The following is a 12,968-nucleotide window of genomic DNA, read 5'->3' as shown; positions in this document are numbered from 1 at the left end:
AAGTCAGTGTATAAAACAATAACATACATTTATTTCAATACTTTTTTTTGGTGCTTATGAGGTTGGTCAATTTAACCAATTCTATATAGAGTTAGGATAGATAAAATATAAAATTTTACTGGAAACAGATGATTGAACTTTTATTTAAGAGGTTTTAGATATTACACAAATGATATTTGAGATTTTTACAGATGAGGATTGTTTTTTTTAAATCATAACATGAAAAAATCACTTCATGCTCAGACTAGTAATAGAATAGGCTCAATATATTCACAAACAAACCTTTAGTAAAAATACTTCATTAAAAATCTGATTTTTTTATGTACAAAAGCCTTTTAAGATTTACTAAAAGTGTACCACATTTTGTGCAGATACTTGTACTGCACTAAAAGTTGTAGCATAAATACTTAACGTGTGCAAATGTGTATACACACCCATTGTAAAAGGGTTATCAGTGTAATGAATATTTTTTATATGTTTGGCTTGATTTGAATATATTTTCAAACAAATTGATTGTGTGTTGTCTGTTTATTTTTGAAATATATCATCAGCAAGTTACAGACACTCCTACTGTAAAGAACATGGCCCATGCACATAGGTAACAGAACCTGACAATCTATGAAACATGCTGTTGGTCATACAGAATTTTGTCTTGATAGACATACTTCTGTTTATCTTATACTGAAAACAAGTTTTTAGACATTCACACAGACAGACAGACAGACACATGTATGTTTTACTATAGATATGTAATACAGGCTTTTTTAATTGAAGAGGAGCTTGAGGTCAGAGGGTATGTTTTATTTGAACAAAACTTAACAAACAATTTCTGACTATTTAAAAAGTTAAACAGATCTTACAGTATTGGTGTAAAAGTAGTGTTTTATCAGTACACAATACATCCCATTCTGTTAGCATTATTGTATTGTTTTTAGTGTAATATTCAAATGTGACATACACATTTTATACTGAGTACTTGAAAAACCTAATTCTATATATTGGACTGTAATATGGCCCTCAAGATATTGAGATCCACAAACAGAGTATATGTTGATATGTACTGGTGACAAACAGTGTGTGTGTGGAACAAAAGAAATACATAGATGTGTATATATGTAAATATGTACTTTTGACAAACAGTGTGTGTGTGGAACAAAAGAGTTGCGTAGATGTGTTGTCAATCTTCACAAACAATATGTTTGTAAGTTATTGTCCTGTCATGGTTTAAGCTTGTAATGCATCACCTAATTTTTGGACATCCATTTCATCTAGTTTACTCCTGGTTAGGAAGTAAGATTTCCTTTAGATCATCGAGCATGGTGTTTTCCATAGCTCTGCTTCTTCTCACTTACTTCCCCAGGATAGCTTGGGCCTGTTGACCATTAATAGGTCCATTTTCACACAAGTAGTAAGAACTAGCGATAACTTTCAGGGACGATGCTGAAAAGTTCCAGTGCTTGAAAGTTCAAAATTTTTTATTCTTACAACTGTTAATTTTATTTTTTGTTTTTATTCTAAAACACCACATGCAATTTTAACATGTCACAGTTTCCATGCTACATTTAAATTAAATTTTTTACCCAGCAGAAATTATAATGAAACTGATTTTTGTTAATCAGAAAGTTTCATTTAGTGTGTATTGAATTTTAACTACATTTTACATTTTTAGATATATATAAATATATATATAAACAAGTTAAAAACGTTGTTTTCATAACTTGCAGTTACTTAAATGAGCAGAATACTATAATATAAGAAAACCAAACATCACAGCACTTTCAGTATAACAAAACTTTATGTATGGTCAAATACAAAAGGACTTAACTAAACCTATTCATCTTGTTACACAGAAAGCATAAAAGGATAAAGGAAACTGTACGTACAAACATTAAGAAAATCAAGTAGTTTGGTAGAAGTTGTTCACAACTTTTTTTTTTGTTGTTTCTCCACATGAATTTCTGCTGAACTGAAAACCAAGTTTATTCATGCACTTAAAATGGACAGAGAAAGAACTTTCATTAAGTGTTAGAACATTAGTGTGTGACTTCTCAAAGTTGTGGTTTAGGTAGTTTAAGTAATACCATGATGTGTGTGAAGTATTTTAAAGAAAAATATGGAATAAAGAGAACAAGTTTGCTTTTTCTATAAATGATTTTTATTCAATGTGTATTTTTCCCCCTTGGGAAACAGATGTGCTCTGATGAATTCAAAATGTTTAGGACATTTTACATTAGTTTTAGAAATGAACAGTAAATTTCACACCCATTTTATAAAAACCTAATAATTGGTAAGTTGTTTATCAGTGAATGTTTTCTGATTAGGCTTAAAAGAATTCAGTTAACCATTTTTTTATGGCTTTGCCCTATGTAAGAAATGTAAAAATATTTAGTAAAATAGTTTTATTCCTTAGATGAGGGGATGTCAGGAAATGGTACAACAACTGAAGAAGATCACGATGACAATTCTGGCTATAATTTCAATGAAGATGTGTTATGTGAGCATTGTGAGTGTAATTTATTACTTTTTATTTTGTTCTATGCATTTTAATATTATTCAAATGAACATTTTTAGTTTTGATATTTTTATACTGTTACTGTTAGCAATTATTTTTCAGTAATGGAGCCTTGAATGAGTGGATAAAAAGCTGTTATATTTTTATGACCTTTTGTCTCTTAGAAGCAAGATACAACTATGTAATTAGCATTTGTGACAGATGGAACATCATCAAAAATAGCTTTTCATCTTTCATTCAAAGCTGTATTATATGTGTGTCTGTTTATAACTGGCAAACTGCTGGACTGATTGTCACCAGATCTTGCATGAACCATCAGGGGCCCCCTGGGGAATAAAGTTTAGCTTGGACCCTTTATGTCACCCAGGGGTTCCTGTATCTTACTTGTGCACTGGATGGGTACATCAAAGTATATTTGAATTATGGGTTTCTCTGAAAAATATGTATTTTATATTGAAAGAAGTTATATATGTGTGGACATATATATAGTGCTAATTCTACTGTTTTTGAATTGAAAGATCTAAAAATTACATATATATGTAAGAAACATTCTTAAAACGGAATTAAAAAACAAATTATACTTATAAGTGGCTTTAACTGGACTACTTGCAGCAAACTTGTCTGTTAAGGAGGGTTGTAGAAGATTGGTTCAGGCAAAAGTCTGGGAGATCCTTAAGCAGTACTTTCCCAATGCTCCTGAGTTTCCAAGAACTGCCAGTGTTTGTCCTGAGTGTGAGGTACATTTTTTTCCTCTCTCTGTCTTTGTTTAAGTTATTACAAATACAGAGTTTTGTACTTGAGTTGATCCAAGACATGACATCTATGCACTGTAGTTAACATGCTTTTAAATCCATGTGTTACCAACTGTGTTCTAGTACTAAAAATAATAATTATTGTGACCTGTTTTCTAAAAAAAATAAAAATTTTCATTGCTGGGAAAAATTATAGTTTTTCAAAATATTCCATGGTCACTAAAATCTATTGGTTCTAAGCTATACTTTCTCAGTGCTTTAGTTATAGCCCAACATTCAGAAGGTTAAGGGTGAAGGGATACAGTTTTACCCATAGGATTAGTTTGTTTACTCATGAAAGAACTTTAAAGCAAAGAAAGGTGAATCACCAAAATTGACCCAAAAAAAGTTTTTCCAAAATCCTTCTAAAAACAGAATCATATTCAGGACAAAAAACGTGTCATTCATCCCCCCCCCTATACATTTTCAAACATCAATATTTTATAATCACGACACATGAAAATAAAAGTATGTTTAAAGTATATCTTCATCTTGTCAGTTTCAACTGTGTATACCAAGTTCTGGTTTTGTTTTTTATCGACATCAGTACTTTGTAGCTGGATTGTCTGGAAATAATAGCATATTTTAGGTTAAGAAGTTCTTCTTCACACCTACATTATTATTATTATTATTGGATTCTCTACAACACTTTTTTTTCTACCATAGTGGCTTCTTAGTGCAGTACCTGGTAACAAAAATATGTTTGAAATTGGAAAATCGGGACCACAGCCTCCTATTCCCCCCTTTCTATCACTGATATTATTTTGTGGTTTTTAAGTAGTCGTTTTTGTTTGACATAATTAATAGTGGGGAATAAAAATGTATTATCAATGAAAGGGTAATTACTGTTCTGCATCAGTTTCACAGTACTGAGTGTGTAATAATATCAGATCTACTATTTTCACCTAGATGAAGCAGGAAGAAAATCAGGTGAATAAAGACCGAAATAGGCTACTGGCTTTAGAACAAAAAACCTGCCTCCAAGACCTATACTCAGACCGCAACCAACCCATCTGGTCCAAGGTCGAGCCGAACACTGTTGTGTACGTTGTCGACAGGAACTTTGTAGAAGAATGGCAAAGTTTGTAAGGTAATTACATTTTATTAGAGAGTTTCATGAGCTGAAAAAGGTAAGATCATCTTGTGTGTGTTGTTGGTGTTCATATCAGAAGTTGTAATCTATCGTAATTTAGTGTTTCTAAATTGTTTAATCTGTTTTTCTGTTTTGTATAAATTTAGCATGTTTAGAAACATCCTGAGGTAGTGATAATATATCTGATAGAAGAGTGTTTTACCTTACTTGAATACAGCCCACAATCTGTGAACATTTAAATAGTGCTGAGTTATGAGACAGCTTTGGATCCTATGAACTGTAACATTAGAACACTGATGTACTAAAACACAGCCTATAAATCCAGTAATGTGTGACATTAGAACAGTGGTACACTAGAATACAGTCTTTAGATCCCCATAGTCTACGACATTAAAATAGTAGTACACTAGAACACAGTCTTTAGATCCCATAGTCTGTGACATTAAAATAGTGGGACACTAGAACACAGTCTTTAGATCTCATAGTTTGTGACATTAAAATAATGATACACTAGAACACAGTATATAGATCCCAGGAACTGTGACATTTGAATACTGGTACACTAAAAACAATTTCATAGATTTCATGTCCCATGATGTTTGAACAGTTATATACCAGAAAATAGACTGTAGATTTCATTACATACAACATTAGATCAGTGTTTGATTGTCAGTCGAATATTATTCTGTCTTTGCACTTAGCTGTTCTGAGTGATTACATCTTGAGATCTTTTAGAAGTCAGTATTGGAGAACTTACACGAGTGGACACAAATGGTCTTAGAGTTGGTCAACCCTTCTGTGATGGGTCACGGATGAAAGGCCATGTCATAGCGTTTGTTGACTTGCATTCAAAATTTTATTGAACTACTATTTTATGAATTTATGTGAATAAGTTTGGAATCAACTTGTAGATTATAATTCAAACTTTAATATTATACGAGTTAATTTCTTTTTAAAAATAAATATTAAAAGAACACATCTAAATATTTATTTTAGTGAGTCACATGGAATATTGAATGCAGCACTGTTTAAAATTAGATGTTTGTGATGTCAAAATACTAAGTCTGTAGTTTCACACAAATTAGGAATTCAAATTACTAATATTAACAAACCATAATATAAAATAATAACCTCATATCTTTTTATTTTGCTGATATATGGCTTACGTACTGAATCAAACACAGTGTCCCCATTCACCTCTTTCCATTTTTCAAATTATGAATGTCCCTCTGAATGGGGTAGCCTTTTCACAGATTAAAATAGCTGAGAAAAGGTTACCATGTTCTTTTGATTCACAATTTTAAGGAGGTAAGTTGTGTCTCTAGCCTGTTGAAAGTTTCATATTTGTTATAATCTAAATACATCTTAGTTACTAAGTTTAATAAATTATAGTAGAATTCTATGGTATCAGTGTGGCTATTTATGATATTTTTGATTATTCAACTGTATATATTAAACCTAAAAAAGTTTTGATATCCTCCATGCACGAAATTTTAAAAAGTTTAGCAATCTATATCCAACAGCAATCAAGTGCTAAGATAGTAGTGAGAAGAGATAATTGTTTGCTTTACTTCTTGATTTATTGTTCTATATTTTACAAAAAATAAGTTTAATTTATTTGTAAATAGTAATAATCTATATACATACATAGTTACATTTCTATTATTAAACGTTAAATGTATATATAATATATATAATGTTTAATAATAGAAATGTAACTATATATTACAAAATACTAGTCCACTAAAACATAACCAAGACAGGAAAGACTAAAGGTCAGTTTTATATTACTGGATACATAACATGAATGTGCATGCACCACGTCAGTGCAAGCTATGTAATGTTAGGTAGGCATGATTGAAAGTCAATATAATAAAAACCAATAAATATGCAACATTATGAGACCTAAGCTACTTAGACTAAACATTTGTATTTTTGTGTTATAACATGTAGTCATTCTGGCATATTTATTTACTTTTTTTTTTTATGATGGTTACAAGGTTGTTCAAGTGACAGACCTCACATGGTTAGAGGAAGATATGAAGTATCAGTGAAAACAGACATTTGAAATGCATTTAGGAGGTTCTAGAAATTATGCAAATAATATCTAAGATTTTTGGGATGAAAACTAGCTTTTCTAATCATTACACGAAATCACTTTGCACTCAGACTTGTAACAAAACAGACTATTTTCACAAACAAATCTTTAGTAAAAATATTTCACTAAAAAATCTGATTTTTTATATACAAAAAACTTGTAATCTTTACTAAATGTCAACCACATTTTATGAAGATACACATGCTGTATCAAAAGTTATAATCCAAATATTTAATGTGTGCAGATGCATAGATGAACTTATGTATACTATACCAAGTCTGTAGCGAAAGGATTAATTAAGTTTATATTTAAACAAGTTATGTAATTGCTGTAGGCTTATTCATGTTGAGTTAGCAGTAGTAATGACTGGACTGAGTTATCTGTACAGCAGGGAACAGATAAGGGAGATAAAATTGTGCAAATTGAAATGTTATGTTCCAGTATGGTTACCTTTAATCACTGTTACAGCTATTCTTGACTTGAATGACCTCTTGTCTGCAAATTTTTGCTTGTCGCTAGCCTTTAAACTCCCACTTAATTCTACATGTATACCATGCAGTTCAATAATATTTAAACATGCAAATTAGCTTGTGGCAGTCCTCCACCAGTATGAGTGCTACAAGTCCTTCTGTCAAAGCTGACTCCCTCTGGGCAGTTAAACCCAATTTTCACTTCTCAATTCAGCATGATAGTGTTAAGACCTAGAACTTGATTTCAAACATTTTTTTCTCTCTTTTAATGTATTTTGAAAATATTTAGTTACTGATTTCTGCATTTCAGGTTATTGTATCCACTATCAAGTTGGATTTATTTATTTGATTGTAAATTCTATTTCTAATTCAATTATCAGTAATCGATCAATATGTATGAATTCATAATTTAACATCAAAACTATGGTGGTTACTGTTGGTACTAACATGAAAATAGCTACAGGTACAGGATTAACATCAGAGATGTGTGTGTTTTCTCATAGTGAAGTGACATCAGGCTATGTGCTGAGTCCACCGAGGGGAATCGAACCCCTGATTTTAGCATTGTAAATCTGTAGACTTCCTGCTGTACCAACAGGGGACAACATTAGGGGAAGTGTTTATATAGTTCATTGGGAGATGGCTTCTTTTGTGTAGACTGTGGGATCTCCCAGTCTACAAGCAATTCCACCATTACCTGAGGACTCAGATCAAGATAAAATGGAGTCTAACAGCCTCTCTTTCCTTCCTTTGTGTGCAGGCAAGTTCATGGCATATTGAAGCACCTCTCTCTCCTTCCTTTGTCTGCAGGCATGTTCATGGCATATTGAAGCACCTCTCTCTCCTTCCTTTGTCTGCAGGCATGTTCATGGCATATTGAAGCACCTCTCTCTCCTTCCTTTGTCTGCAGGCATGTTCATGGCATATTGAAGCACCTCTCTCTCCTTCCTTTGTCTGCAGGCATGTTCATGGCATATTGAAGCACCTCTCTCTCCTTTCTTTGTGTGCAGGCAAGTTCATGGCATATTGAAGCAACTCTCTCTCCTTCCTTTGTGTGCAGGTATGTTCATGGCATATTGAAGCACCTCTCTCTCCTTCCTTGTGTGTGCATTGAAACACCTCTCTTCATATTGAACACCTTCCTTTGTGCAGGTATGTTCATGGCATATTGAAGCACCTCTCTCTCCTTCCTTTGTGTGCAGGCAAGTTCATGGCATATTGAAGCACCTCTCTCTCCTTCCTTTGTGTGCAGGGAAGCTCATGGCATATTGAAACACCTCTCTTCCCTTCCTTTGTGTGCAAACATTTTCATGGCGTATTGAAGCATCTAGACTCGGTCACTGTTTTTAGACTTGATATCAAGTGTGATGTGTTTTTTCTTTGTTGCACATGTCATTTAATCACTCCCCTATTTAGTGCAGCATCTAGTTTTGAGTTTTGTTTTTATACCTTTACCTGATATCAGGGTCCATGCTGAATTTTTTGCAGATAAGTTAATTTTGGGGCTAATACATCATGCCCCCACTCCCATGCTGCACACAGACTCATGCTCTAGCATATCATCATTCAGCACACCCTTAGTTCATTCAAGTTTTATCAGAATAACTCTCCCTCCTTTTCCTCACACCTCCCACCTTATCTCCTGTCCCAGTTCCTTATACCCCCTCCAGATCTGGTTTTCCAGCAGCATCTTACAGAAATGATTCAAGACCATCTCATTCCATTGAATAAGTTTCTTCTGTACTTCCAGGATTCTATTCTCAATGTTTTGTCACACCCAAGAAGACTAGGTGTTGACATCCTGTTTCTGATCTTTCTACATCTGTTCCTTGTTATGCCTTGGTTTACCATAGAATCTTACCTGTCTCTCAGATGGGCCTTTCTTCCAAGGCTTTCAGTGATGAGACTGAATGGGTCCCATGCTTATCTTCACATCCTTATTACTTGAGCTTCACATATTTATCTGTGTTTAGACTAAAAGCATCACATTTGTTAATTTTGTGCTCTTCACACTGGACTGGTATTGACTTCCTTAACTTTCTGTTGTGTTGTGTGGTCATTAGCCCAGTTCCTACATTTTTGTAGGCTCATTTTCCATCTTTATATGGATGATTTTCTTCTTCTGGCTCTATCCATTCTCACACATCCATCTTCTTCTAAGAGAATCTGCTTGGTGAATTGGTTTACCAGTGTGGAGAAGTCAGTTATCCACCCATTTAATATCTTGTTCATCTGGAGGTGTTTTCTTGAACTCACGTTTCAGCTGAGGCCACCCTTCTCCTCTTTATCTGTGATCCATGGAGTTTTCAGTTCAAAGGGCACTCACCATCAGCACCTTCTCTTCATTTGCAAGAGGTTCTGTCTTTTTTAAAAATTTGAGCATCATTGGAATCTCTTGTCACTCTAAGCCATGTCTATATGCATTCCTTGCAGTGGAGACTACAAGATCAATGGTGCATTAACAGGAACCCTCTGGATTTACAGATGTCCCTTCCTGCTTCTCTTTAGTCTGTATCTCAGAATGGCTGGTATGGGTATAAACACTTATTGTTGTTCTCTGCTTATCAATAAAAGTTTTAATACCTATAGCAGTTATTCTGAGATATACTTTTATTTCAGTTGGGTTTCTCATCATCAAGAATTCTCTTTAGTCTAACTTCCTGTGGTTGCTAGACAGAGACAGTATGACAGGGAGGGTATATATTCCTCCTTGTCTGAATATCCATGTCTTCACAGATATATTATTGTCAGGATGGGGTGTTTGTTGCAATACACATGAGATTATCAGGTTGTTATTTCTCAGGCAGAATTAGGTCTACACATCAACCTTTCATTAACCGCTTTACCTCAAATTACACCAACCAACACTCAACCTACATCATGGCTTTTTCATCAGCAACTTCTGGGTAACCTCACCAAATTACATACAATAGATACTATCACACAACTTTCCTATCCACATGCAAAAACAAGTATGTAAGAAAGAGTTTTATCACAGGGCCATACTAACCAACAACAAAAAAATAAACACTTTGACTTTAACCTGAAAAAAGGTTTCAGTATAGAAGCAGGAGCAGTCTACCATTGAAGCCAAAAGTCTACTAGAATACAATCTATATATATATATATAATTGTTGTAATTATTTCACTAGAATAGTTTTGGGATGTGTACAAATGTGTCCTTATTCTACTAATTATTTTTAAAGCATACTGTCCAATTTAAAACAATTACTAACACACGCTAATGTCAGGAAATCTTTCATGTTATACTTTTAGCAGTACTTCTCCACTGTAACTGTTGAAAAGTTCATGATGTTAATCTATATAGATGTAATAGTACTGTCTGTTGTGTGTTCATATAATTACTTCACAGGATGTGCAGTTTTTATTGGCATTTTTCACAATTACATGTAAGGAAATCATCTCTTCATGTCCTAAGATAACCTTTCATTTACCATGAATTTACATAACTTCCATCCAAGGGACAGGCGGTATAATAATAAGTTAGAAAACAATGATTTATAAGCATAATGAAGTGATTTATTTTTGGAGGAGCATACTACAAGTTTCAATAAAACATTTGTCAGCTTCCTTAAGGTAGGATCTGTAACTGAGTGATACAGGGTTTATATGTAAGCACAAGGCTTTAATGTAAAGTAAGTGATGTCACAAGGTAACAGGATTATACATAAAGGTCAAGGCTGGTCAAATGTATGAGCAGTAAATGAATGTAGCCAAGTGTGGCTAATGTTTCCAGGACTAAGACCATTATAAGAGTGCTTGCTATCTCTTTCCTTCCTAATTTTTGGTTGGTGTCAGAGAAAACTTTGTCCCAAAGTATTTTGAGACTGATTCAAATTGATGACATGGTAAAGTAGATGTACGAAACTCGCTTCTAACCATATGACCTTGGTGTTCTTTGTGTCTTTTTCTAAGGAATGCAACATTTGTCCTACATATTTTGTGCAACATTCATATATCCCTTGTCTTTGTTCCTTTCAGATTAGACAGCAAGGTGTTTATTGTATAGAAAGGCTTAAATACAGTTACTGTATGGTCTGGTAATTTCATTAGCAGCTTGTGGCACAAAAGAAATAAAGAAAATGAAATAAATTTGTTATAGTTTGTGTGGTTGATAAGAGAAAGACTGGATTTTGCATCATGTTTTTTATAGTTTAACCTTTAATTTTGGGGCTGAAACCTCAAGACACTGCTACTTACTTTTTGTAGTTCAACTCACTTCGTAACTCTTCTCTACAAACTACCATAAAATGACCATCTGTATACATACAGGAAACCTTATGCCATCACACCTAAGACCTAGTCACCACTTGCTACCTCTCCTATGTAAACCTTGGTTCTACATACTTGTACTCACAAGAACACAAACAGACATTAAATCATTGTTTATGTCTAGTATATTATCTGACTAAACCTTCAGACATGTCTATAAAACCAAATGCTGGACTTAGTGAGAAGTCAGTTTTACTTACACAAAGTTTGAATGGTGAAAGTTCTCCACAAAAGAAACTACAGACGTTGTCAGATGAACGGGACTTAGGTTATTGGATTCAAATGCAGGTCTTCTAGACTGAACTTCTAAACTTACATTGTGCTGGACTAAGCTAATGCTATATCGAAATCATGACATTATACACTTAAAGAGACAAGATTATTAGTTTTGTTCCAAAAAGAACCAAAACCATAACTGGTCTTTAGCTTGACTTTGGTGTTTCTTCATACATCAGTAATGGTTTTGACCGTGCTACCAAGTCTCTAGCCCCTTCGCTAGTACAGCTGTATGTCCACAGATTTACAACACTAAAATAAGGGGTTGATTCTCCTTGGTGGGCTCAGCAGATAGCCCAATGTGGCTTTGCTATAAGAAAACACATGCTACCAAGTCTCTTCTTTGTCTTTAGTATTCTTGGAATTTTTACACATCCTTATTTATATCTGACATCCCTAAAAATCTAGGCCACTGAACTTCCATCTTATACATTCTTTCTGCATAAACATACACTTTGTAGGGCTTAGTTTTATTGCCTTAATTTCATTATTTTCTCAATTCTGAACTTTTTCCCAGACATGATATTCGTTATTTCTGGACATGGTTTGAAAACATCCTGCTATACACTGGATAACAATGAACCATTGATATTTCTTATCTAATGTTACAAGCTTGGAAATGTTACTTCTAATTAAGCATGTGTCCTGTTTCCATCTGTTTTGTCGTTGCTTTATTTGATTATCCAATTTGGTTACTGATTTCAGAATTAAGAGGTTATCATTACTGTATTTGGTTGACTAATACATGTGTTGCTTTTCTTGGTGTTCCATAACCTTTAATTATGATTAACCAAAGTTTTTAAAAAAATATAATAAAGCAGTTGTTTCAGCATAGAAGCACCTAGAGACTTGTTGGAAAGTAAAAACACCAGTTACAACATTTCTTGCTGAGTGTGGCTCCCAGTACACTGCAGAAACAAAGGAAACAACCAAAATTAACATTTGTAGCCATAACATACAAAACTTTGTAATAAATTATCTTTATTAGCCCATTATTCCAGAAAACGAAACTGTATTAAAAGTTGGAACAATTTTAAAATAGTGGGATTTGAACTAAAAACAAGGATTGAAGCATTATCTTGCATCCACATTACTGGTAGCACTCTTGGACATTCTAGAAGTCATTCCAGTATGTTAGTTGATTTAAATCCAGAAGGGAAGAATCTAGACAAGTGAGTAGAACACCACTTTGTATTATGCAAATGCAGAATTGAATCTCAGCCGCTACCACAAAAAAAACATTTTCAGGACTTTTCTTATTATGGCAGCTGATAAGTGGCAGAAACTCAGAATACATAGAGTAATAAATATCTAGTAATTAAAAATAAATGTTAGTAACTAATCAGTAATTAAACTTTGATGCTGACTTGCACAGGGGAGTGCTTCAGCCTCTGCCCTTATGCCCCGAAACTGCTCTTTTTTTTTTTTTAACAGC

General features: G+C 33.6%; 1 protein-coding gene across 1 annotated transcript in view; it reads left to right on the top strand.

Annotated features, from left to right (window-relative positions):
• Nucleotides 1-12,968, top strand: part of LOC143228535 (ubiquitin carboxyl-terminal hydrolase 48-like) — a 115,409-nt gene that overhangs the window by 30,081 nt on the left and 72,360 nt on the right. Inside the window, exons 19-25 of the mRNA XM_076459777.1 lie at nt 2,411-2,503; nt 3,125-3,249; nt 4,213-4,388; nt 6,829-6,934; nt 7,622-7,724; nt 11,406-11,525; nt 12,576-12,705. Coding sequence (XP_076315892.1) covers nt 2,411-2,503; nt 3,125-3,249; nt 4,213-4,388; nt 6,829-6,934; nt 7,622-7,724; nt 11,406-11,525; nt 12,576-12,705 — 853 coding nt within the window. The remainder of the gene's footprint in view (nt 1-2,410; nt 2,504-3,124; nt 3,250-4,212; nt 4,389-6,828; nt 6,935-7,621; nt 7,725-11,405; nt 11,526-12,575; nt 12,706-12,968) is intronic.

The sequence above is a fragment of the Tachypleus tridentatus genome, chromosome 10 (genome assembly GCF_004210375.1).
Source record: "Tachypleus tridentatus isolate NWPU-2018 chromosome 10, ASM421037v1, whole genome shotgun sequence".
Classification (NCBI taxonomy): domain Eukaryota; kingdom Metazoa; phylum Arthropoda; class Merostomata; order Xiphosura; family Limulidae; genus Tachypleus; species Tachypleus tridentatus.
The sequence above is the reverse complement of the archived record's forward strand: the minus strand, read 5'-3'. Positions and strand labels throughout refer to the sequence as shown.